This window comes from Chiloscyllium plagiosum, unplaced genomic scaffold, assembly GCF_037043375.1.
Source record: "Chiloscyllium plagiosum isolate Xiang-an unplaced genomic scaffold, Cpla_swu_hap1 HiC_scaffold_1, whole genome shotgun sequence".
Lineage (NCBI taxonomy): Eukaryota > Metazoa > Chordata > Chondrichthyes > Orectolobiformes > Hemiscylliidae > Chiloscyllium > Chiloscyllium plagiosum.
This window is the reverse complement of record NW_028270139.1, coordinates 176,427,396-176,455,148: the sequence shown is the minus strand read 5'-3', so window position 1 is coordinate 176,455,148 and position 27,753 is coordinate 176,427,396. Positions and strand designations below refer to the sequence as shown.

The window sequence follows — 27,753 nt, the reverse complement described above, 5'->3', positions numbered from 1 at the left end:
GAGAAGAAGGTTACCTCAGAGTACAACTAGATCTTGATCAGATGGGCCAAAGGGCTGAGGAGTGGCAGGTAGAGTTTAATTTAATGTGAGGTGCTGCATTTTGGAAAGGCAAATCAGGGCAGGACTTAAACACCTAATGGGAAGGTACTGGGGAGTGTCGCTGAACAAAGAGACCTTGGAGTGTCTTGAAAGTGGAGTCGCAGGTAGATGGGATAGTGAAGAAGGTGTTTGGTATGCTTTCCTTAATTGGTCAGAGTATTGAGTATAAGAGTTGGGAGGTCATATTGCAGCTGTACAGGACATTGGTTAGGTCACTTCTGGAATATTGTGTGCAATTCTGGTCTCCTTCCTATCAGAAGGATATTGTGAAACTTGAAAGAGTTCAGAAAAGATTTACAAGGATGTTGCCAGGGTTGGAGAATTTGAGCTATAGGGAGAGGCTGAATAGGCTGGGGCTGTTTTCTTGGAGCATCGGAGGCTGAGGGGTGACCTCAGAGAGATTTATAAAGTCATGAATGGCATGGCTAGGTTACATAGTCAAAGTAATTTCCTTGGGGTAGGGGAGTCTACAACTGGAGGGCATAGGTTTAAGGTGAGAGGGACAAATTTAAAAGGGACTTTAGGGGTGACTGTTTCATGCAGAAGGTACTGTGTGTATGGAATGAGCTGCCAGAGAAAGTGATGGAGGCTCGTACAATAATAACATTTGAAAGGCATCTGGATGGGTATATGAATAGAAAGGGTTTAGAGGGATATGGGCCAAGTGCTGGCAAATGGGACTAGATTAGATTAGGATATCTGGTCAGCATGGACAAATTGGACCTAAGGGTCTATTTCCGGGCTATACATCTGTGTGATGCTATGACTCTATACACTTTCAAAGGTGATTAAGATTAGACTAGATTCCCTGTGGAATGGAAACAGGCCCAACAAGTCCACACCGACCCTCCGAAGGGTAACCCATTTCCCTAACTATATTTACCCCTAACTATATTTACCCCTAACACTACGGGCAATTTAGAATACGGCCAGTTCACCTGATCTGCACATCTTTGGATTGTGGGAGGAAACTGGAGGACCCAGAGGAAACCCCTGCAAACACGGGGAGAACGTGCAAACTCCACACAGACAGTCGCCCGAGGCTGGAATCGAACCCGGTTCGCCAGCGCTGTGAGGCAGCAGTACTAACCACTGAGCCAATGTGCTGCCCCCAACTGCTTTGTATTTCCTCTCATACCATGTCTAACCCACCTATTCCTCTTTAACAGCCATGTGGGAATGTATTAAAACCCTTCACAACCACCCCACTTTCATCTCTGCATGGGTCTTTTCCGGGTCCAGGATGGGTGAGGTAGAACAAAATGAATGTCTAGTGCACCATCATGCTGAGCTGCTGTCTATCTTACTGTGTGTAGGTAGAGGGATTGGGTTTTTGGTCATCAGCCAGTCTGTCTCTCCTTCAACATTGAGGCTCTAACCAGGCTGACCACTGACTAGTTTAAGACTGGCAAGTGTCTTCATCACAATCAAGCATGTGACTGGCGAGCTCAGACTGAAGCAGACCAGAGGTATACATTTTGGCTCTTCAGTGGGAAGACCACCAAAGGGAGGGGGAGTCACCTCATTTGGAGGATCAATTGGCCAATACCTAATGTACCGCAACCTGCAGCCTCCTTTCCCAATAACCCGGGCACATGTAACCCCCCTCCCCGTCCTCTCCAGCTGCAGTGGCTGCAGTTCTCAATCTTACCCAACCAAAAAAAAACTCCACACTTACCTTTCAGTTGTATATCCATGAACTTTCACTTGAATCCAAGTTCCGAATTCTGCTTCAGATTGCCCTCACATTTCTCTTGCTAATCTCAAATGTTGAATTAAATTATCAGAAACAAGGCAGAGAGGAGAATTCAGCAGGTGGACTTTATTTTCCTTTCTTATTTCTTTTCTCTTTTAAAATAGGTTCTGATCTGATTCCTCATAAAACCCTCCACTTGTGGAGTCCAATTTGTAAATGACCTACAACAAACTGTTTTTCAAGTTGAAAGAAGAGGTTGAGTTCACTGTGGGTGATAATTCACAACACATGTACACACATAAGTGTACAAAGAAAGAATAAGGGGAAAGACATGGCAATTCAGAATAATATTAGAAAAATACAGAGTTTGTTAAAAATGTTCATCTTAAGCAACACGGTCGATTCAGTGAGTAAATGAATTTGAGTAAGAATCTATTCACTTTGTCCCAGACAGAGTAACACGGCAGTTTCAGTGACAAAAGTCAGTTTGAATAACAATCCATTTGTTGTGTCCCACACAGAAGAACTATCCAAATAACCTCAGCATCTTGGTGGAGCTGGAAGGAAAGAACTTTAGGCTGGATCTCAGCAGCAATAAGTAAGTTACATCAATCCACTGTGTCAGTGTTACCAGTGCCTCTGCTTTCTCAGAAAGCTAAAGAAATTTAGCATGTCCACAGTCACCGTTACCAATTGTTACATATACTATCTGGGTACATCACAGTTTGGTATGGTAACCTCTGTGCCCAAGACCACAAGAAATGTTAGAGAGTTGTGAACATAACTCAGTCCATCATAACAACCAGCCTTCCTTCCATTAAACAAAACCCAAATGAACTGCAGATGTTATAACTAAGGAACAAAAACAGAAGTTGCTGGAAAAGCTTAGTAGGTCTGGCAGCATCTGTGAACAGAAATCAGAGTTAACATTTTGGGTCCATTAATCCTTCCTCAGATCTTCCTTCAGTTGACTTCATCTCTTCTTCCTGCTGCCTTGGGAAAGCAGCCAACGCAATCAAGGACCCCTCCCACCCGTTCTACTCTCTTTCACCCTCTTCTATTGGGCAAAAGATATAAAACACATACCAAGAGATTCATGAACAGCTTCTTCCCTGCTGTTATCAGACTTATTAACAGGCCTTTCATGCATTAAAGTTTATCTTTCTCTACAGCATCTCTGGCTGTAATTTGCATTGTGCTCTGTTCCCCAGGATATGTAAGGTATGTTTTCGCAGATGTTACAACACAGGGTAAACCCCTCTGCTAATTTAAACCAGCAACCCAGAAAAGATTCCCCCGTGCTGCAATCCGTTGAAATTCGAGAGGTAAAGAACTATCCCAAAAGTCACTATTTAAAGTAAAAATTAACAACTTTATTCATTAAGTCCAGCAGAGAATATTAAAACCAACAACTATTTACAACTCTTTTTTTCTTAAACATATCTTTTACCTCCCTCTCTACAATACTAGTCTGATAAAAAAAATCCAGGTCAAGATTTACAAAAAACAAATCATGATTCAAAACCAGTAAGCTTTGTTGATTCTCCTTTGTAGATTCTCTCGAGGTTGGCCTCGATGTTCTGCTGTGCACTTCCCCACAGACATGTACCCTTCAGAAAGCTCTTCAGTTAGCAGTCTACATTTGTTGGTCTTTGGCAATTCTCCCCCAAATTGTTCAAAATTGTCCAGTTTTACTCTGTAAAACATTGGATTGATTGACTGGTTTTAATATTATCAAAATACTCAATTCAAACTTGATTGGATTCTGGTATCTTGGGGCATAATTTAAACTGATTAGCTGAATTTGAATTTGTTTTTGTTGCATAGCAACCCGTGTACTGCTAGTTTTTTTCAAACAAGTATTACATTGTTACTGTGTTCTGGACTTCCTGTGCTTTGTCAATCCTTGCTAAGTTTTCAACTCTCTTAAAAGTACAGAACACCTCTACATCTTCATAACACCAGATAGCATGCAAAAATACTTTTCACTGTACCTCAGTACATGTGATGAGAATAAATCTAATCAAAAATATCGATATGACTTGACCATCATACACTGCACTGCTATTAATATTAAATCTATCTTTCTGACTCAGATCTTCATGGACAATCTCTTATTTACATTTAAGGAAGGAAATAAATTGAAAAGCTCAGATGAGAAATCTCTAGAGGGAACTTCCATTAGTTTCAATTCTATTTTGCAAGAATTACTCTGGTTCATTCCTCACATGGTCAGAAAATGTGTGTCATCCATGGACAGAGCAGTGCGCAGTGCCTCTGCCATTCACTCTCATTCTGTGTTTTCTGGGGGGGGGGTAGGTTTGCTCGCTGAGCTATAGGTCTGATATCCAGACGTTTCATTACCTGGCTAGGTAACATCATCAGTGGTGACCTCCAAGTGAAGCGAAGCTGTTGTCTCCTGCTTTCTATTTATATCTTTCTCCTGGATGGGGTTCCTGGGGTTTGTGGTGATGTCATTTCCTGTTCATTTTCTGAGGGGTTGATAGATGGTATCTAGATCTATGTGTTTGTTCATGGCGTTGTGGTTGGAGTGCCAGGCCTCGGAGGAATTCTCTGGCATGTCTTTGCTTAGCCTGTCCCAGGATAGATGTGTTGTCCCAGTCGAAATGGTGGTTTTTTTCATCTGTGTGTAGGGCTATGAGGGGATTGGCTTTCTCGATGTAGTCCCTTCTGTTCAGGATGACTGTGAGCCGACCTTTGTCTGCAGGTAATATAACGATGTTTTTGTCTTTTTTGAGGTTTTCTAGGGCTTTCTTTTCTTGCGTGTTCAGTTTGTTTCCTTCCCTTTTTCAGCTCAGAGTAGGTGCAACTGTCTGTCTGATAGTTTGTTGTGTTTCTTCCGTGAGATTGTTGTGAATGCACTACTCGCAGACACCAACACCTACCAAAAGGTGGCGGTAGACCCAACCCCACAACTAGGAAACAAAATTACATATCTCCTAAGAAAATTACACAATTCCGGACAATTAAACAAGACGGAATTCCAGAAAATGAAACCCGACGGGACCAACACCCCACGATTCTACGGACTACCAAAAATCCATAAACCAGGAGCCCCCCTCAGACATATAGTCTCACTACCCGGAACACCAACTTACAGACTGGCCAAAGAACTACACGCAAGACTGAAGTACCTAGTAGAAGAGTCTCAGCACTCCATCCACTCCATCCAGGAATTCCTAAAAATCACCAAAAACACCAAAATAGAGGAAGACGAAGCAATAATCTCATTCGACGTAACAGCACTGTTCACCTCCATCAACATCGACCTAGCAAAGGAAACACTCGCCACACTTTTAGAACAGACCATCACACACACGCCAACCACCATCAATCACATTACCAACAAAAACATCATGAAGCTAGTGGACCTGTGTCTCACCACCAGCTTCACTTTCAACAACATAGTCTACAAACAAACCAACGGCACACCCATGGGATCTCCGCTATCAGGATTCATAGCAGAAGCAGTAATGCAAAGGCTAGAACAAACAGCCCTACCAACCATCAAACCAAAAATCTGGGTCTGCTACATAGATGACACCTTTGTCATCACAAAACAAAACAAAATAGAAGAGACATTTAACATCATCAACAACACCCTCACAGTCATAAAGTTCACCAAGGAGGAAGAAATCGACAACAAACTCGCATTTCTGGACGTCACAGTAGAAAGAAAGGACAAGGGAGAATTACAAACCTGCGTATACAGAAAACCGACAAACACTGACCAAATACTTAACTACACCAGCAACCATCCCAACACACACAAACGAAGCTGGATCAGAACACTATTCCAACGAGCCACCACACACTGCAGCACAGACGAACTTCGGAAAACAGAGGAGAATCACCTATACGACGTATTCAAGATGAACGGATACTCAAAAAATATAGTCTGCAGATTCCTCAGGAACAAACCACGACAAGCAGACCAAACACAGCCAGAAACCCTAACCACCTTACCATATATCAAAGAAGTTTCAGAAATGACAGCCAGACTACTAAGACCCCTCAGAATCCTAGTAGCACACAAACCCACCAACACTCTCAAACAAAAACTAACAAACTTAAAAGACCCAGTACAACCCATGGACAAAACCAACGTCATCTACAAAATTTCATGGAAGGACAGCCACAAACACTATGTAGGACAAACAGGAAGAAAGTTAGCCACCAGGATTCATGAACACCAGCTAGCCACAAAAAGACATGACCCTCTCTCCCTCATAGCCCTACACACAGATGAAAATAACCACCATTTCACTGGGACAACACATCTATCCTGGGACAGGCTAAGCAAAGACATGCCAGAGAATCCCTCCGAGGCCTGGCACTCCAACCACAACGCCATGAACAAACACATAGATCTAGATGCCATCTATCAACCCCTCAGAAAACGAACAGGAAATGACATCACCACAAACCCCAGGAACCCCATCCAGGAAAAAGATATAAATAGAAAGCAGGAGACAACAGCTTCGCTTCACTTGGAGGTCGCCACTGATGACGTTACCTCGCCAGGTAATGAAACGTCTGGATATCAAACTTACAGCTCAGCGAGCAAACCTACACCCTAAACCTCAACCTGAGATACAAACCTTCACAAATCTGTGTTTTCCATAGATTTCTGTTACCCAGGGGATTCCAGGTATCGTACTATGATTCCAATGGGACTTTGCTGACAGAGACGGACACTAAAATGGTGAGTAATCTCTTCAAACAGAGACAGGGCTGAACTCAGTGATTGTGAGAAGTATACTTGGGCAGCGATTTTCATGTTTCAGTTGCTTCCCACACCCCTCTCAGCTCAGGAATGATTGTGAAGAGTTTGACTGGTCTCAGTGTCACTCCTGCACCTTTCCCGAGTCTCCATTCTTCAGAAGTTACACAAATGCCAGAGTGTCAGTCTGTTATTAAACTACAGGGGCATTGCAACCTAGAACATACAGATTTGGAAATGAGGAGCTAGAGTTGACAATTAGGAGGCATGGTGGCTCAATGGTTAGCACTGCTGCCTCACATCGCTTGGGTTCCCAGGTTTAATTCCAGCCTTAGGCAACTGTCTGTGTGGAGATTGCACATTCTCCCTGTGTCTGCATGGGTTTTCTCTGGGTACTCCGGTTTCCTCCCACATTCCAAAGATGTGCAGGTCAGGTGTGTTAGTCAGAGGGAAATAGGTCTGGGTGGGTGCTCTTCGGAGGGTCGGTGTGAACTTGTTGGGCCAAAGGGCTTGTTTCCACACTGTAAGTAATCTAATCTAATTAACTGAGAATGACTGCAGATGCTGCAAATCAGAGTCTAGATTAGAGTGGTACTGAAAAAGCACAGCAGGTCAGGCAGCATCCGAGGACCAGGAAAATCGATGTTTTGGGCAAAAGCCCTTCATCAGGAATTAACCCCTTCAAGCCAGCTGCACCATTCAATATGATCTTGGCTGATCTTCAATCTCAACATCACATCCCCACTGTCGGAGAAATTAGCCCAATAGAGCAGAGATCAAACAAGCCAGATCGGGTGAAATTGACAAGCTGGAAAGCTGACACAGACTGACAGTCTGTACAGGGAGATCAAGGGTTCTCTTCCCTGAGCTGAGAATGAAGCCAGATTTTATAGGAATACCATGCAATGATACTAATTAAAAATAGGGAAAAACGATGGTTTTGATAATCAAGTAATCCAGTTGCAATGGTGATAATTGCAAAGCAGTTATCAGAAGAATGTCCTGAATGTAGATACAATGAAGCTTCCTGGCAGCATCAATCAGTTCTTAATGGGATCAGGAGATTCCAGCTCTCTTCGAGGGGAGGTGAGAATGTCCCTTTTCTTGGCAGTGAGCTGTTTCCATTGTTTCTCTCCTGTGAGCAAGGTATTCTGGTGCCTCTCCATCTGACCTGTCCTTTGTGTGGCTTTGGTATCACTAAGGTACGAGACTGCCCTTAGGGCTTTGGGACAGCTGTGTTTATCAGGTCCTGGAAGCATATTGTCAGGTTGTCTTGGGAAGTGTATTCCCTGATCTACGAGTGATGACATGTCGGGTTTCCCTTGTCAGCCTGTTTGATTAATCTTAGGTTGACCACTCTCTGAGTAAAGAAATGTTCCTGATCTCAGTCTTAAATGGTCTAGCCCTTATCCTGAGACTGTGACTTCTGGTTCTGAACGTCCACCCATTAACAAGGGAAAATATGCTCCCTGCATCTAGTGTATCCTGGATTAGTGGTGCTGGAAGTTCAGGCAGCATCCAAGGAGCTTCGAAATCGACGTTTCGGGCAAAAGCCCTTCATCAGGAATAAAGGCAGTGAGCCTGAAGCGTGGAGAGATAAGCTAGAGGAGGATGGGGGTGGGGAGAAAGTAGCATAGAGTACAATGGGTGAGTGGGGGAGGAGATGAAGGTGATAGGTCAGGGAGGAGAGGGTGGAGTGGATAGGTGGAAAAGGAGATAGGCAGGTAGGACAAGTCCGGAAAAGTCATGGGGACAGTGCTGAGCTGGAAGTTTGGAACTAGGGTGAGGTGGGGGAAGGGGAAATGAGGAAACTGTTGAAGTCCACATTGATACCCTGGGGTTGAAGTGTTCCGAGGCGGAAGATGAGGCGTTCGTCCTCCAGGCGTCTGGTGGTGAGGGAGCGGCGGTGAAGGAGGCCCAGGACCTCCATGTCCTCGGCAGAGTGGGAGGGGGAGTTGAAATGTTGGGCCACGGGGTGGTGTGGTTGATTGGTTCGGGTGTCCCGGAGATGTTCCGTAAAGCGCTCTGCTAGGAGGCACCCAGTCTCCCCAATGTAGAGGAGACCGCATCGGGAGCAACGGATACAATAAATGGTATTAGTGGATGTGCAAGTAAAACTTTGATGGATGTGGAAGGCACCTTTAGAGGTTTCTGTTTGGATAGAGGTGAGGGAGGAGGTGTGGGCGCAGGTTTTACAGTTCCTGCGGTGGCAGGGGAAGGTGCCAGGATGGGAGGGTGGGTTGTAGGGGGGTGTGGACCTGACCAGGTAGTCACGGAGGGAACGGTCTTTGCGGAAGGCGGAGAGGGGTGGGGAGGGAAATATATCCCTGGTGGTGGGGTCTGTTTGGAGGTGGCGGAAATGTCGGCGGATGATTTGGTTTATGCGAAAGTTGGTAGGGTGGACGTTGAGCACCAGGGGCGTTCTGTCCTTGTTACGGTTGGAGGGGTTGGGTCTGAGGGCGGAGGTGCGGGTTGTGGACGAGATGCGTTGGAGGGCACCTTTAACCATGTGGGAAGGGAAATTGCGGTCTCTAAAGAAGGAGGCCATCTGGTGTGTTCTATGGTGGAACTGCTCCTCCTGGGAGCAGATACGGCGGAGGCGGAGGAATTGGGAATACAGGATGGCATTTTTGCAAGAGGCAGGGTGGGAAGAGGTATAATCCAGGTAGCTGTGGGAGTTGGTGGGTTTGTAAAAAATGTCAGTGTCAAATCGGTCGTCACTAATGGAGATGAAGAGGTCCAGGATGGGGAGGGAGGTGTCAGAGATGGTCCAGGTAAATTTAAGGTCAGGGTGGAATGTGTTGGTGAAGTTGATGAATTGCTCAACCTCCTCGCGGGAGCACGAGGTGGCGCCAATGCGGTCATCAATGTAGCGGAGGAAGAGGTGGGGAGTGGTGCCGGTGTAATTCCACCACAGAACACACCAGATGGCCTCCTTCTTTAGAGACCGCAATTTCCCTTCCCACGTGGTTAAAGATGCCCTCCAATGCATCACGTCCACATCCCACACCTCCGCCCTCAGACCCCACACCTCCAATCGTAACAAGGACAAGACGCCCCTGGTGCTCACGTTCCACGCTACCAACCTTCGCATAAACCAAATCATCCGCTGACATTTCCGCCACCTCCAAACAGACCCCACCACCAGGAATATATTTCCCTCCCCACCCCTTTCCGCCTTCCGCAAAGACCATTCCCTCCGTGACTACCTGGTCAGGTCCACAGCCCCCTACAACCCACCCTCCCATCCTGGCACTTTCCCCTGCGTCCGCAGGAACTGTAAACCTGCGCCCACACCTCCTCCCTCACCTCTATCCAAGGCCCTTCCATATCCATCAAAGTTTTACTTGCACATCCACTAATATCATTTATTGTATCTGTTGCTCTCGATGCGGTCTCCTCTACATTGGGGAGACTGGGCGCCTCCTAACATCTCCGGGACACCCGCACCAATCAACCACACCGCCCTGTGGCCCAACATTTCAACTCCCCCTCCCACTCTGCCGAGGAAATGGAGGTTCTGGGCCTCCTTCACCGCCGCTCCCTCACCACCAGACGCCAGGAGGACGAACGCCTCATCTTCCGCCTCGGAACACTTCAACCCCAATGTGGACTTCAACAGTTTCCTCATTTCCTCTTCCCCCACCTCACCCTAGTTCCAAACTTCCAGCTCAGCACTGTCCCCATGACTTGTCCGGGCTTGTCCTACCTGCCTATCTTCTTTTCCACTTATCCACTCCACCTTCTCCTCCCTGATCTATCACCTTCATCCCCTCCCCCACTCACCTATTGTACTCTATGCTACTTTCTCCCCACCCCCACCCTCCTCTAGCTTATCTCTCCACGCTTCAGGCTCTCTGCCTTTATTCCTGATGAAGGGCTTTTGCCCGAAACATCGATTTCAAAGCTCCTTGGATGCTGCCTGAACTGCTGTGCTCTTCCAGCATCACTAATCCAGAATCTGGTTTCCAGCATCTGCAGTCATTGTTTTTACCTCTAGTGTATCCTGCCCTGTTAGAATTTCAATCAGATCCCCTCTCAACATCTGGTGGCGTGGTGGCTCAGTGGTTAGCATTGCTGACTCTCAGAGCTAGGGACCCAGGCTTGATTTCACCCTCAGGTGACTGTCTGTGAGGAGTTTGCGCATTCTCCCCATGTCTGTGTGGGTTTCCTTCAGGGAATCTAGGGAATCTAATCTAAAAAATCCCCTGGTTTTCTCCCACAGTCCGAAGATGTATACGTTAGATGGGTTGGCCATAATAAATTGCCCACAGTGCCTAGGGATGTCCAGGTTAGGTGGGTTAGCCATGGGAAATGTAGGGTTAAGGGGTTAGGGTGTTGGTGGGAACTTTTCAGAAGGTTGGTGTGGACTTGATGGACAGAATGGCCTACATCCACACTTTCGGGATTCTATGATTAATGAAGTTTGGTATTTATTGGTCAGTAAAGACCGAATGGGCAAAGTAGTCATTTTCTATGCTGTATGATTGTTTTCAGCCTCTCCAGCCTGATCTATCATTTAAGAATCAAGACACATTGTTCTGTTCCAAACCCAACATCATCCACTGATCATGTTTAGGTGCTCATGGAATGTGCTGAATGCTGTAGCCTTATCTTTTGCACTGATGTGCTGGGCTCTTCCATTATTGAGGATGGGAATATTTGTAGCCTCCTCCCCCAGTGAGTTCTTTAATTGTCCCCCACCATTTGCGATCTGATCCATTGATTGTAGGTTCATGTAGCTCCATCTATTACATGCTATGTCTTCTGTTTGACATGCAAGTAGTCCTGTTTGGTAGCTTCACCAGATTGGCACCTCATTTTTAGGTATGCCTGATGCTGCTCCTGGCATGCCCTCCTGCACTCTCCATTGATCCATGGTTGATCCCCTGACTTGGTTGTCATGGTTGAGTGGTGGATATGCCAGGCCATGAGGTTACAGATTATGCTGGAGTACAATTCTGCTGCTGTTGATGGCCTACAGCGCCTTATGGATGCCCAGTCTTGAGTTTCTGTTTCTATTCATAGAATGTCACATTTAGCACGGTGATAGTGCCACACAACGCAATGATGTTTTAGTGGGGATGACTCCGTGGTAGACACACCAACCCACATTGTCAAGGACAGATGCATTTGAGACAGGTCAATGCATAATTATACAACAAGGTCTAACCTGTTTCCTCACCACATGCCAGAGAAACAAAAGACACAAGAGCACGAAGAGGCCATACAGCTCGTCAAGCCTGCTCCACCATTCAGTGGCTGATCTAATAATCCTCAACTCGACGTATCTGCCCTTTTCTGGTCTCCTTCCTACCGGAAAGATATTGTGAAACTTGAAAGGGTTCAGAAAAGATTTACAAGCATGTCGCCAGGGTTGGAGGATTTGAGCGATAGGAAGAGGTTGAACAAGCTGGGGCTGTTTTCCCTGGAGCGTCGGAGGCTGAGGAATGGGCTGCCAGAGGAAGTGGTGGAGGCTGGTACAATTGCAAAATTTAAAAGATATCTGGATGGGTATATGAATAGGAAGGGTTTGGAGGGATATGGGCCGGGTGCTGGCAGGTGGGACTAGATTAGATTGCGATGTCTGTTCGGCATGGACAGATTGGACCAAAGTGTCTGGTTGTCCGCTGCACATCTCTAAGACTCGAAGACCTGATTCCTTTCATGAGTCAAAATTTGTCTGTGACAGTTTAAAAGCTTGTTGAATTTGTGTTGGTTTGTTTCTTATATTTTGTCTTCACTTATGTTTGGAATAAACCTGTTCTTTTGTTGATGCCAATTCTGCAGCAATATGCAAAGTTTTTTTTGAAATCAAAATTATCAAGCCAGATTTCAGTTTGGCATCTGACTTGTGCGTGAGTATCCTTCACTGGAGTAGTGATACTCCGTGCTCAGTATCTTTGCTGCATCTGCTAATATGGTCCATTAAACAAAGAGCAGAATTCTGGAGAGTGTGACCTCTTGTGGTATTGACAGTATCAGGACGTTTAATGCTGAGTTGTGACCATCTTCCTACAGTATCGCTGTTACTATGCGGGATCTGTGAGAAAATTCCCTGGAACCCAAGTCTCTGCAAGTACCTGCTCAGGACTCAGGTAAAGAAACTGACAATTTATTTTCATGCTTTTGCACATCTAATGAAAACTGACTTTACATCATAAAATATTTAACCTGTAAGGTGTTACCTCGACAGTTACTGCGTAACTGTACTGGGATGTACTTATTCAGTAGGGTAAGGGTCACTCACTGTGTAACTGTCCTGGGATGTGTTTATTCAGCAGGGTGATGGTCACTCACTGTGTAACTGTACTGGGATGTGTTTATTCAGCATGGTGATGGTCATTCACTGTGGAACTGTACTGGGATGTGTATATTAAACAGGGTGAGGGTCACTCACTGTGTAACTGTACTGGGATGTGTTTATTCAGCATGGTGAGGGTCACTCACTGTGTAACTGTACTGGGATGTGTTTATTCAGCATGGTGAGGGTCACTCACTGTGTAACTGTACTGGCATGGGATTATTCAGTAGGGTGAGGGTCACTCAGTGTGTAACTGTCCTGGGAAGTGTTTATTCAGCAGGGTCATCGTCACTCACTGTGGAACTGTACTGGGATGTGTTTATTCATCAGGGTGAGGGTCACTCACTGTGGAACTGTACTGGGATGTGTTTATTCCGTAGGGTGAGAGTCACTCAGTATGTAACTGCACTGGGGTGTGTTTATTCAGCAGGGTAAGGGTTGCTCACTGTGTAACTGTACTGGGATATGTTTATTCAGAAGGTGAGGATCACTCACTGTGTAACTGTGCAGGGAAGTATTTATTCAACAGGGTTCGGGTCACTCACTGTGTAACTGTACTGGGATGTGGTCATTCAACAGGATGAGGGCCACTCACTGTGTAACAGTACAGGGATGTATTTATTCAGCAGGGTAAGGGTCACCGACTGTGTAACTGTACTGGCATGTGTTTATTCAGCAGGTTGAGAGTCACTCACTGTGTCACTGTACTGGGATGTGTTTATTCAGCAGGGGGAGTGTCACACACTGTGTAACTGTACTGGGATGTGTTTATTCAGCAGGGTGAGGGTCACACACTGTGTAGCTGTGCAGGGATGTGTGTATTCAGCAGGGTGAGAGTCACTCACTGTGTCACTGTACTGGGATGTGTTTATTCAGCAAAGTGAGTGTCACTGTGTCACTGTACTGGGATGTGTTTAATCAGCAGGGTGAGGGTCTCTCACAGTGTAACTATCCTGGGATGTGTTTATTCAACAGGGTGAGAGTCACACACTGTGTCACTGTATTGGGATGTATTTATTCAGCAGTGTGAGGGTCACTCACTGGGAAACTGTCCTGGGATGTGTTTATTCAGCAGGGTGAGAGTCACTCACTGTGTAACTGTACTGGGTTGTGTTTAATCAGCAGGGTGAGGGTCTCTCACAGTGTAACTATCCTGGGATGTGTTTATTCAACAGGCTTTCTGCATAAGCCTACCATGGGGAACCTTATCAAATGCCTTACTAAAATCCATGTATAACACATCCACTGCTCTACCCTCATCCACATGCTTAGTCACCTCCTCAAAGAATTCAATCAGACTTGTAAGGCAAGACCTACCCTTCACAAATCCCTAATCAAGCAGTGTCATTCCAGATACTCATAAATCCTATCCCTCAGTACCCATTCCATTAATTTGCCTACCACCGAAGTAAGACTAACTGGCCTGTAATTCCCGGGGCTATCCCTATTCCCTTTTTTGAACAGGGGCACAACATTTGCCACTCTCCAGTCCCCTGGTACATGTACTGGGATGTGTTAATTCAGCAGGGTGAGAGTCACTCACTGTGTCACTGTACTGGGATGTGTTTATTCAGCAGGGTAAGGGTCACTCACAGTGTAACTATCCTGGGATGTGTTTATTCAACAGGGTGAGAGTCACTCACTGTGTAACTGTACTGGGATGTGTTTATTCAGCAAAGTGAGTGTCACTGTGTCACTGTACTGGGATGTGTTTATTCAGCAGGGTGAGGGTCACTCACTGTGGAACTGTGCAGGGAAGTATTTATTCAGCATGGTAAGGGTCACTCACTGTGTCACTGTACTGGGATATGTTTATTCAGAAGGTGAGGATCACTCACTGTGTAACTGTGCAGGGATGTATTTATTCAGCAGGGTAAGGGTCACTCACTGTGTAACTTTACTGGGATGTGTTTATTCGGCAGGGTAAGTGTCACTCACTGTGTAACTGTCCTGGGTTGGGTTTATTCAGCATGGTGAGGGTCATTCACTGTGTAGCTGTACTGGGATGTGTTTATTCAGCAGGGTGATGGTCACTCACTGTGGAACTGTACTGGGATTTGTTAATTCAGCATGGTGAGAATCACTCACTGTGTAACTGTACTGGGATGTGTTTATTCAGCAGGGTGATGGTCACTCACTGTGGAACTGTACTGGGATGTGTTAATTCAGCATGGTGAGAATCACTCACTGTGTAACAATACTGGGATGTGTTTATTCCGTAGGGTGAGGGTCACTCAGTATGTAACTGCAATGGGGTGTGTTTATTCAGCAGGGTAAGGGTCACTCACTGTGAAACTGTCCTGGGATGTGTTTATACAGCAGTGTGATGGTCACTCACTGTGTAACTGTACTGGGATGTGTTTATTCAGCAGGGAGAGGGTCACTCAGGGTGTTACTGTACTGGGATGTGTTTATACAGCAGGGTGATGGTCACTCACAGTGTAACTATCCTGGGATGTGTTTATTCAGCAGGGTGAGGATCACACACGGTGTCGCTGTGCAGGGATGTGTTTATTCAGCAGGGTGAGGGTCACTCACTGTGTAACTGTGCTGGAATGTGTTTATTCAGCAGAGTGAGGGTCACTCAGGGTGTTACTGTACTGGGATGTGTTTATACAGCAGGGTGATGGTCACTCACAGTGTAACTATCCTGGGATGTGTTTATTCAGCAAGGTGAGTATCGCACAATGTGTCGCTGTGCAGGGATGTGTTTATTCAGCAGGGTGAGGGTCACTCAATGTGTTACTATACTGGGATGTGTTTATTCCGTAGGGTGAGGGTCACTCAGTATGTAACTGCACTGGGGTGTCTTTATTCAGCAGGGTAAGGGTTGCTCACTGTGTAACTGTACTGGGATGTGTTTATTCAGCAGGGTGAGGGTCACTGACTGTGTAACTGTACTGGGATGTGTTTAATCAGCAGGGTGAGGGTCTCTCATAGTGTAACTATCCTGGGACGTGTTTATTCAACAGGGTGAGAGTCACTCACTGTGTAACTGTACTGGGATGTGTTTATTCAGCAAAGTGAGAGTCACTGTGTCACTGTACTGGGATGTGTTTATTCAGCAGGGTGAGGGTCACACACTGTGTAGCTGTGCAGGGATGTGTGTATTCAGCAGGGTGAGAGTCACTCACTGTGTCACTGTACTGGGATGTGTTTATTCAGCAAAGTGAGTGTCACTGTGTCACTGTACTGGGATGTGTTTATTCAGCAGGCTGAGGGTCACTCACTGTGTAACAGTACAGGGATGTATTTATTCAGCAGGGTAAGGGTCACCCACTGTGTAACTGTACTGGGATGTGTTTATTCAGCAGGGTGATGGTCACTCACTGTGTTTCTATACTGGGATGTGTTTATTCCGTAGCGTGAGGGTCACTCAGTATGTAACTGCACTGGGGTGTGTTTATTCAGCAGGGTAAGGGTTGCTCACTGTGTAACTGTACTGGGTTGTGTTTAATCAGCAGGGTGAGGGTCTCTCACAGTGTAACTATCTTGGGATGTGTTTATTCAACAGGGTGAGAGTCACACACTGTGTCACTGTACTGGGATGTGTTTATTCAGCAAAGTGAGTGTCACTGTGTCACTGTACTGGGATGTGTTTATTCAGCAGTGTGAGGGTCACTCACTGTGTAACTGTCCTGGGATGTGTTTATTCAGCAGGGTGAGCGTCACACACTGTGTCACTGTACTGGGATGTGTTTATTCCGCAAAGTGAGTGTCACTGTGTCACTGTACTGGGATGTGTTTATTCAGCAGGGTGAGGGTCACTCACTGTGTAACTGTACTGGGATGTGTGTATTCAGCAGGGTGAGGGACACTCACTGTGTAACTGTACTGGGATGTATTTATTCAGCAGGGTAAGGGTGAGAGTCACTCTCTGTGTAACTGGACTGGGATGTATTTATTCAGCAGGGTAAGGGTCACTCACAGTGTCACTGTACTGGGATATGTTTATTCAGCAGGGTAAGGGTCACTCACTGTGTAACTGTACTGGGATGTGTTTATTCCGTATGGTGAGAGTCACTCACTGTGTAACTGTACTTGGGTGTGTTTATTCAGCAGGGTAAGGGTCACTCACTGTGTAACTGTACTGGGATATGTTTATTCAGCAGGGAAAGGGTCACTCACTGTGGAACTGTACTGGGATGTGTTTATTCAGCAGGGTAACGGTCACTCACTGTGTAACTGTACTGGGATATGTTTATTCAGCAGGGTGAGAGTCAATCACTGTGGAACAGTACTGGGATGTGTTTATTCAGCAGGGTGAGGGTCACTCACTGTGTAACTGTACTGGGATGTGTTTATTCAGCAGGGTAAGGGCCACTCACTGTGTAACTGTACTGGGATATGTTTATTCAGCAGGGTGAGGGTCACTCACTGTGTAACTGTCCTGGGATGTGTTTATTCCGTAGGTTGAGAGTCACTCAGTATGTAACTGCACTGGGGTGTGTTTATTCAGCAGGGTAAGGGTTGCTCATTGTGTAACTGTACTGGGATATGTTTATTCAGAAGGTGAGGATCACTCATTGTGTAACTGTGCAGGGAAGTATTTATTCAACAGGGTTAGGGTCACTCACTGTGTAACTGTACTGGGATGTGGTCATTCAACAGGATGAGGGTCACTCACTGTGTAACAGTACTGGGATGTATTTATTCAGCAGGGTAAGGGTCACCGACTGTGTAACTGTACTGGCATGTGTTTATTCAGCAGGTTGAGAGTCACTCACTGTGTCACTGTACTGGGATGTGTTTATTCAGCAGGGTAAGGGTCACTCACAGTGTAACTATCCTGGGATGTGTTTATTCAACAGGTTGAGAGTACTCACTGTGTAACTGTACTGAGATGTGTTTATTCAGCTGGTTGAGGGTCACTCACTGTGTAACTGTACTGGGATATGTTTATTCAGCAGGGTAAGGGTCACTCACTGTGTAACTGTCCTGGGATGTGTTTATGCAGCAGGGTGATGGTCACTCACTGTGTAACTGTACTGGGATGTGTTTATTCAGCAGGGTAAGGGTCGCTCACTGTGTCACTGTACTGGGATGTGTTCATTCAACAGGGTGAGGGCCACTCACTGTGTAACAGTACTGGGATGTGTTTATTCAGAAGGGTAAGGGTCACTCACTGTGTAGCTGTATTGGGATGTGTTTATTCATCAGGGTGATGGTCACTCACAGTGTACCTATCCTGGGATGTGTATATTCAACAGGGTGAGGGTCACTCACTGTGTAACGGCACGGTGGCACAGTGGTTAGCACTGCTGCCTCACAGCGCCTGAGACCCGGGTTCAATTCCCGCCTCAGGAGACTGACTGTGTGGAGTTTGCACGTTCTCCCCGTGTCTGCGTGGGTTTCCTCCGGGTGCTCCGGTTTCCTCCCACAGTCCAAAGATGTGCCGGTCAGGTGAATTGGCCATGCTAAATTGCCCGTAGTGTTAGGTAAGGGGTAAATGTAGGGGCATGGGTGGGTTGCGCTTCGGCGGGTCGGTGTGGACTTGTTGGGCCGAAGGGCCTGTTTCCACGCTGTAATGTAATCTAATCTAATCTAATCTAACTGTACTGGGATGTGTTTATTCAGCATGGTGAGGGTCACTCACTGTGTAACTGTACTGGCATGGGATTATTCAGAAGGGTGCGGGTCACTCACTGTGTAACTATACTGGGATGTGTTTATTCCGTGGGGTGAGGGTCACTCAGTGTGTAACTGCACTGAGATGTGTTTATACAGCAGGGTGAGAGTCACTCACTATGTCACTGTACTGGGATATGTTTATTCAGCAGGGTAAGGGTCACTCACTGTGTAACCATCCTGTGATGTGTTTATTCAGCAGGGTGATGGTCACTCACTGTGTAACTGTTTTGGGATGTATTTATTCAGCAGGGTAAGGGTCACTCACTGTGGAACTGTACTGGGATGTATTTATTCAGCAGAGTCAGGGTCACTCACTGTGTAACTGTATTGTATTGTGTTTTCAAAGTTTGTGCGAAGATTTGTAGCTCGGGTGCTCGTTGTTGTGGTTCTGTTCGCCGAGCTGGATGTTTTTGTTGCAAACGTTTCGTCCCCTGGCTAGGCGACATCATCAGTGCTTGGGAGCCTCCTGCGAAGCGCTCCTTTGATGTTTCCTCCGGTGTTTATAGTGGTCACACACTGTGTGAGGGTGAGGGTCACACACTGTGTAGCTGTGCAGGGATGAGTTTATTCAGCAGGGTGAGGGTCACTCACTGTGTAACTGTGCAGGGATGTGTTTATTCAGCAGGGTGAGGGTCACTCACTGTGTAACTGTACTGGGATATGTTTATTCAGCAGGGTAACGGTCACTCACTGTGTAACTGTACTGGGATATGTTTATTCAGCAGGGTAACGGTCACTCACTGTGTAACTGTACTGGGATATGTTTATTCAGCAGGGTAAGGGTCAGTCACTGTGTAACTGTCCTGGGTTGGGTTTATTCAGCAGGGTAAGGGTCACTCAGTATGTAACTGCACTGGGATATGTTTATTCAGCAGGGTGAGGGTCACTCACTGTGTAACTGTCCTGGGATGTGTTTATTCCGTAGGGTGAGAGTCACTCAGTATGTAGCTGGAAATGTGTTGCTGGAAAAGCGCAGCAGGTCAGGCAGCATCCAGGGAACAGGAGAATCGACGTTTCGGGCATAAGCCCTTCTTCAGGAATGTGTTTCCAGCAACACATTTCCAGCTCTGATCTCCAGCATCTGCAGACCTCACTTTCTCCTCACTCAGTATGTAAATGCACTGGGGTGTGTTTATTCAGCAGGGTAAGGGTTGCTCATTGTGTAACTGTACTGGGATGTATTTATTCAGCAGGGTACGGGTCACTCACTGTGTAACTGTACTGGGATATGTTTATTCAGCAGGATAAGGGTCACCCACTGTGTAACTCTGCTGGAATGTGGTCATTCAGCAGGGTGAGGGTCACTCACTGTGTAACTGTACTGGGATGTATTTATTCAGCAGGGTACGGGTCACTCACTGTGTAACTGTACTGGGATGTCTTTATACAACAGCGTGATGGTCACTCAGTGCGTAACATAGAACATAGAACATAGAACAATGGCCCTTCGGCCCACGATGTTGTGCCGAACATTTGTCCTAGCTCAAGCACCCATCCATGTACCTATCCAATTGCCGCTTAAAGGTCACCAATGATTCTGACTCTGCCACTCCCACAGGCAGCGCATTCCATGCCCCCACCACTCTCTGGGTAAAGAACCCACCCCTGACATCCCCCCTATACCTTCCACCCTTCACCTTAAATTTATGTCCCCTTGTAAGACTCTGTTGTACCCGGGGAAATAGTTTCTGACTGTCTACTCTATCTATTCCTCTGATCATCTTATAAACCTCTATCAAGTCACCCCTCATCCGTCACCATTCCAACGAGAAAAGGCCTAGCACTCTCAACCTATCCTCATACGACCTATTCTCCATTCCAGGCAACATCCTGGTAAATCTTCTCTGCACCCTCTCCAAAGCTCCACATCTTTCCTAAAGTGAGGCGACCAGAACTGCACACAGTACTCCAAATGTGGCCTAACCAAGGTCCTGTACAGTTGCAACATCACTTCATGACTCTTGAATTCAATCCCTCTGCTAATGAACGTTAATACACCATAGGCCTTCTTTGAAGCTCTATCCACCTGAGTGGCAACTTTCAAAGATCTATGAACATAGACCCCGAGATCCCTCTGTTCCTCCACCTTACTGAGAACCCTACCATTAACCCTGTATTCCGCATTCTGATTTGTCTTTCCAAAATGGACAACCTCACACTTGGCAGGGTTGAACTCCATCTGCCACTCCTCAGCCTAGCTCTGCATCATATCTAAGTCCCTTTGCAGCCGACAACAGCCCTCCTCACTATCCACAACTCCACCAATCTTTGTATCATCTGCAAATTTACTGACACACCCTTTGACTCCCTCATCCAAGTCATTAATAAAAATTACAAACAGCAGAGGACCCAGAACTGATCCCTGCGGAACTCCACTTGTAACTGGGCTCCAGGCTGAATATTTACCATCTACTGCCACTCTCTGACTTCGACCGGTTAGCCAGTTTTCTATCCAATTGGCCAAATTTCCCTCTATCCCATGCCTCCTGACTTTCTGCATAAGCCTACCATGGGGAACCTTATCAAATGCCTTACTAAAATCCATGTATACTACATCCATTGCCCTACCTTCATCCACATGCTTAGTCACCTCCTCAAAGAATTCAATCAGACTTGTAAGGCAAGACCTACCCTTCACAAATCCGGGTTGGCTGTCCCTAATCAAGCAGTGTCATTCCAGATACTCATAAATCCTATCCCTCAGTACCCTTTCCATTAATTTGCCTACCACCGAAGTAAGACTAACTGGCCTGTAATTGCCGGGGTTATCCCTATTCCCTTTTTTGAACAGGGGCACAACATTTGCCACTCTCCAGTCCCCTGGTACATGTACTGGGATGTGTTAATTCAGCAGGGTGAGAGTCACTCACTGTGTCACTGTACTGGGATGTGTTTATTCAGCAGGGTAAGGGTCACTCACAGTGTAACTATCCTGGGTTGGGTTTATTCAGCATGGTGAGGGTCATTCACTGTGTAGCTGTACTGGGATGTGTTTATTCAGCAGGGTGATGGTCACTCACTGTGGAACTGTACTGGGATGTGTTAATTCAGCATGGTGAGAATCACTCACTGTGTAACTGTACTGGGATGTGTTTATTCAGCAGGGTAAGGGTCACTGACTGTGTAACTGTACTGGGATGTGTTTATTCAGCAGGGTAAGGGTCACTCACTGTGTAACTGTGCTGGGATGTGTACATTCAACAGGGTGAGGGTCACTCACTGTGTAACTGTACTGGGTTGTGTTTATTCAGCAGGGTAAGGGTCACTCACTGTGTAACTGTACTGGCATGGGATTATTCAGCAGGATGATAGTCGCTCGCTGTGTCACTGTACTGAGATGTGTTTATTCAGCAGGGTGAGAGTCACTCACTATATCACTGTACTGGGATGTGTTTATTCAGCAGGGTGACGGTCACTCACTGTGTAACTGTACGTGGATGTGTTTATACAGCAGGGTAAGGGTCACTCACTGTGTAACTGTACTGGGATGTGTTTATTCAGCAGGGTGAGGGCCACTCACTGTGTAACTGTACGTGGATGTGTTTATACAGCGGGGTGATGGTCACTTACTGTGGAACATAACTGGGATGTGTTAATTCAGCAGGGTGAGAGTCACTCACTGTGTCACTGTACTGGGATGTGTATATTCAGCACGGTGATGGTCACTCAGTGTGTAAGTGTACTGGGATCTCTTTATTCAGCAGGGTGAGGGTCACTCACTGTGTCACTGTACTGGGATGTGTTCATTCAACAGGATGAGGGCCACTCACTGTGTAACTGTACTGGGATGTATTTATTCAGCACGGTGATGGTCACTCAGTGTGTAACTGTACTGGGATGTGTTTATTCCGTAGGGTGAGAGTCACTCAGTATGTAACTGCACTGGGGTGTGTTTATTCAGCAGGGTAAGGGTTGCTCACTGTGTAACTGTACTGGGATATGTTTATTCAGAAGGTGAGGATCACTCACTGTGTAACTGTGCAGGGAAGTATTTATTCAACAGGGTTCGGGTCACTCACTGTGTAACTGTACTGGGATGTGGTCATTCAACAGGATGAGGGCCACTCACTGTGTAACAGTACAGGGATGTATTTATTCAGCAGGGTAAGGGTCACCGACTGTGTAACTGTACTGGCATGTGTTTATTCAGCAGGTTGAGAGTCACTCACTGTGTCACTGTACTGGGATGTGTTTATTCAGCAGGGGGAGTGTCACACACTGTGTAACTGTACTGGGATGTGTTTATTCAGCAGGGTGAGGGTCACACACTGTGTAGCTGTGCAGGGATGTGTGTATTCAGCAGGGTGAGAGTCACTCACTGTGTCACTGTACTGGGATGTGTTTATTCAGCAAAGTGAGTGTCACTGTGTCACTGTACTGGGATGTGTTTAATCAGCAGGGTGAGGGTCTCTCACAGTGTAACTATCCTGGGATGTGTTTATTCAACAGGGTGAGAGTCACACACTGTGTCACTGTATTGGGATGTATTTATTCAGCAGTGTGAGGGTCACTCACTGTGTAACTGTCCTGGGATGTGTTTATTCAGTAGGGTGAGAGTCACTCACTGTGTAACTGTACTGGGTTGTGTTTAATCAGCAGGGTGAGGGTCTCTCACAGTGTAACTATCCTGGGATGTGTTTATTCAACAGGCTTTCTGCATAAGCCTACCATGGGGAACCTTATCAAATGCCTTACTAAAATCCATGTATAACACATCCACTGCTCTACCCTCATCCACATGCTTAGTCACCTCCTCAAAGAATTCAATCAGACTTGTAAGGCAAGACCTACCCTTCACAAATCCCTAATCAAGCAGTGTCATTCCAGATACTCATAAATCCTATCCCTCAGTACCCATTCCATTAATTTGCCTACCACCGAAGTAAGACTAACTGGCCTGTAATTCCCGGGGCTATCCCTATTCCCTTTTTTGAACAGGGGCACAACATTTGCCACTCTCCAGTCCCCTGGTACATGTACTGGGATGTGTTAATTCAGCAGGGTGAGAGTCACTCACTGTGTCACTGTACTGGGATGTGTTTATTCAGCAGGGTAAGGGTCACTCACAGTGTAACTATCCTGGGATGTGTTTATTCAACAGGGTGAGAGTCACTCACTGTGTAACTGTACTGGGATGTGTTTATTCAGCAAAGTGAGTGTCACTGTGTCACTGTACTGGGATGTGTTTATTCAGCAGGGTGAGGGTCACTCACTGTGGAACTGTGCAGGGAAGTATTTATTCAGCATGGTAAGGGTCACTCACTGTGTCACTGTACTGGGATATGTTTATTCAGAAGGTGAGGATCACTCACTGTGTAACTGTGCAGGGATGTATTTATTCAGCAGGGTAAGGGTCACTCACTGTGTAACTTTACTGGGATGTGTTTATTCGGCAGGGTAAGTGTCACTCACTGTGTAACTGTCCTGGGTTGGGTTTATTCAGCATGGTGAGGGTCATTCACTGTGTAGCTGTACTGGGATGTGTTTATTCAGCAGGGTGATGGTCACTCACTGTGGAACTGTACTGGGATTTGTTAATTCAGCATGGTGAGAATCACTCACTGTGTAACTGTACTGGGATGTGTTTATTCAGCAGGGTGATGGTCACTCACTGTGGAACTGTACTGGGATGTGTTAATTCAGCATGGTGAGAATCACTCACTGTGTAACAATACTGGGATGTGTTTATTCCGTAGGGTGAGGGTCACTCAGTATGTAACTGCAATGGGGTGTGTTTATTCAGCAGGGTAAGGGTCACTCACTGTGAAACTGTCCTGGGATGTGTTTATACAGCAGTGTGATGGTCACTCACTGTGTAACTGTACTGGGATGTGTTTATTCAGCAGGGAGAGGGTCACTCAGGGTGTTACTGTACTGGGATGTGTTTATACAGCAGGGTGATGGTCACTCACAGTGTAACTATCCTGGGATGTGTTTATTCAGCAGGGTGAGGATCACACACGGTGTCGCTGTGCAGGGATGTGTTTATTCAGCAGGGTGAGGGTCACTCACTGTGTAACTGTGCTGGAATGTGTTTATTCAGCAGAGTGAGGGTCACTCAGGGTGTTACTGTACTGGGATGTGTTTATACAGCAGGGTGATGGTCACTCACAGTGTAACTATCCTGGGATGTGTTTATTCAGCAAGGTGAGTATCGCACAATGTGTCGCTGTGCAGGGATGTGTTTATTCAGCAGGGTGAGGGTCACTCAATGTGTTACTATACTGGGATGTGTTTATTCCGTAGGGTGAGGGTCACTCAGTATGTAACTGCACTGGGGTGTGTTTATTCAGCAGGGTAAGGGTTGCTCACTGTGTAACTGTACTGGGTTGTGTTTAATCAGCAGGGTGAGGGTCTCTCACAGTGTAACTATCTTGGGATGTGTTTATTCAACAGGGTGAGAGTCACACACTGTGTCACTGTACTGGGATGTGTTTATTCAGCAAAGTGAGTGTCACTGTGTCACTGTACTGGGATGTGTTTATTCAGCAGTGTGAGGGTCACTCACTGTGTAACTGTCCTGGGATGTGTTTATTCAGCAGGGTGAGAGTCACTCACTGTGAAACTGTACTGGGTTGTGTTTAATCAGCAGGATGAGGGTCTCTCACAGTGTAACTATCCTGGGATGTGTTTATTCAACAGGGTGAGAGTCACACACTGTGTCACTGTACTGGGACGTGTTTATTCAGCAAAGTGAGTGTCACTGTGTCACTGTACTGGGATGTGTTTATTCAGCAGTGTGAGGGTCACTCACTGTGTAACTGTCCTGGGATGTGTTTATTCAGCAGGGTGAGCGTCACACACTGTGTCACTGTACTGGGATGTGTTTATTCCGCAAAGTGAGTGTCACTGTGTCACTGTACTGGGATGTGTTTATTCAGCAGGGTGAGGGTCACTCACTGTGTAACTGTACTGGGATGTGTGTATTCAGCAGGGTGAGGGACACTCACTGTGTAACTGTACTGGGATGTATTTATTCAGCAGGGTAAGGGTGAGAGTCACTCTCTGTGTAACTGGACTGGGATGTATTTATTCAGCAGGGTAAGGGTCACTCACAGTGTCACTGTACTGGGATATGTTTATTCAGCAGGGTAAGGGTCACTCACTGTGTAACTGTACTGGGATGTGTTTATTCCGTAGGGTGAGAGTCACTCACTGTGTAACTGTACTTGGGTGTGTTTATTCAGCAGGGTAAGGGTCACTCACTGTGTAACTGTACTGGGATATGTTTATTCAGCAGGGAAAGGGTCACTCACTGTGGAACTGTACTGGGATGTGTTTATTCAGCAGGGTAACGGTCACTCACTGTGTAACTGTACTGGGATATGTTTATTCAGCAGGGTGAGAGTCACTCACTGTGGAACAGTACTGGGATGTGTTTATTCAGCAGGGTGAGGGTCACTCACTGTGTAACTGTACTGGGATGTGTTTATTCAGCAGGGTAAGGGTCACTCACTGTGTAACTGTACTGGGATATGTTTATTCAGCAGGGTGAGGGTCACTCACTGTGTAACTGTCCTGGGATGTGTTTATTCCGTAGGGTGAGAGTCACTCAGTATGTAACTGCACTGGGGTGTGTTTATTCAGCAGGGTAAGGGTTGCTCATTGTGTAACTGTACTGGGATATGTTTATTCAGAAGGTGAGGATCACTCATTGTGTAACTGTGCAGGGAAGTATTTATTCAACAGGGTTAGGGTCACTCACTGTGTAACTGTACTGGGATGTGGTCATTCAACAGGATGAGGGTCACTCACTGTGTAACAGTACTGGGATGTATTTATTCAGCAGGGTAAGGGTCACCGACTGTGTAACTGTACTGGCATGTGTTTATTCAGCAGGTTGAGAGTCACTCACTGTGTCACTGTACTGGGATGTGTTTATTCAGCAGGGTAAGGGTCACTCACAGTGTAACTATCCTGGGATGTGTTTATTCAACAGGTTGAGAGTACTCACTGTGTAACTGTACTGAGATGTGTTTATTCAGCTGGTTGAGGGTCACTCACTGTGTAACTGTACTGGGATATGTTTATTCAGCAGGGTAAGGGTCACTCACTGTGTAACTGTCCTGGGATGTGTTTATGCAGCAGGGTGATGGTCACTCACTGTGTAACTGTACTGGGATGTGTTTATTCAGCAGGGTAAGGGTCGCTCACTGTGTCACTGTACTGGGATGTGTTCATTCAACAGGGTGAGGGCCACTCACTGTGTAACAGTACTGGGATGTGTTTATTCAGAAGGGTAAGGGTCACTCACTGTGTAGCTGTATTGGGATGTGTTTATTCATCAGGGTGATGGTCACTCACAGTGTACCTATCCTGGGATGTGTATATTCAACAGGGTGAGGGTCACTCACTGTGTAACGGCACGGTGGCACAGTGGTTAGCACTGCTGCCTCACAGCGCCTGAGACCCGGGCTCAATTCCCGCCTCAGGAGACTGACTGTGTGGAGTTTGCACGTTCTCCCCGTGTCTGCGTGGGTTTCCTCCGGGTGCTCCGGTTTCCTCCCACAGTCCAAAGATGTGCCGGTCAGGTGAATTGGCCATGCTAAATTGCCCGTAGTGTTAGGTAAGGGGTAAATGTAGGGGCATGGGTGGGTTGCGCTTCGGCGGGTCGGTGTGGACTTGTTGGGCCGAAGGGCCTGTTTCCACGCTGTAATGTAATCTAATCTAATCTAATCTAACTGTACTGGGATGTGTTTATTCAGCATGGTGAGGGTCACTCACTGTGTAACTGTACTGGCATGGGATTATTCAGAAGGGTGCGGGTCACTCACTGTGTAACTATACTGGGATGTGTTTATTCCGTGGGGTGAGGGTCACTCAGTGTGTAACTGCACTGAGATGTGTTTATACAGCAGGGTGAGAGTCACTCACTATGTCACTGTACTGGGATATGTTTATTCAGCAGGGTAAGGGTCACTCACTGTGTAACCATCCTGTGATGTGTTTATTCAGCAGGGTGATGGTCACTCACTGTGTAACTGTTTTGGGATGTATTTATTCAGCAGGGTAAGGGTCACTCACTGTGGAACTGTACTGGGATGTATTTATTCAGCAGAGTCAGGGTCACTCACTGTGTAACTGTATTGTATTGTGTTTTCAAAGTTTGTGCGAAGATTTGTAGCTCGGGTGCTCGTTGTTGTGGTTCTGCTCGCCGAGCTGGATGTTTTTGTTGCAAACGTTTCGTCCCCTGGCTAGGCGACATCATCAGTGCTTGGGAGCCTCCTGCGAAGCGCTCCTTTGATGTTTCCTCCGGTGTTTATAGTGGTCACACACTGT

At 46.3% G+C, this 27,753-nt stretch overlaps 1 protein-coding gene across 1 annotated transcript in view; it reads left to right on the top strand.

Annotated features, from left to right (window-relative positions):
- The window catches only part of LOC148152298 (disintegrin and metalloproteinase domain-containing protein 12-like), a 657,223-nt gene that overhangs the window by 64,158 nt on the left and 565,312 nt on the right, over positions 1-27,753 (top strand). The window contains exons 3-5 of the mRNA XM_087986062.1: positions 2,317-2,393; positions 6,443-6,521; positions 12,561-12,637. Of these exons, the coding sequence (XP_087842188.1) occupies positions 2,317-2,393; positions 6,443-6,521; positions 12,561-12,637 (233 nt within the window). The remainder of the gene's footprint in view (positions 1-2,316; positions 2,394-6,442; positions 6,522-12,560; positions 12,638-27,753) is intronic.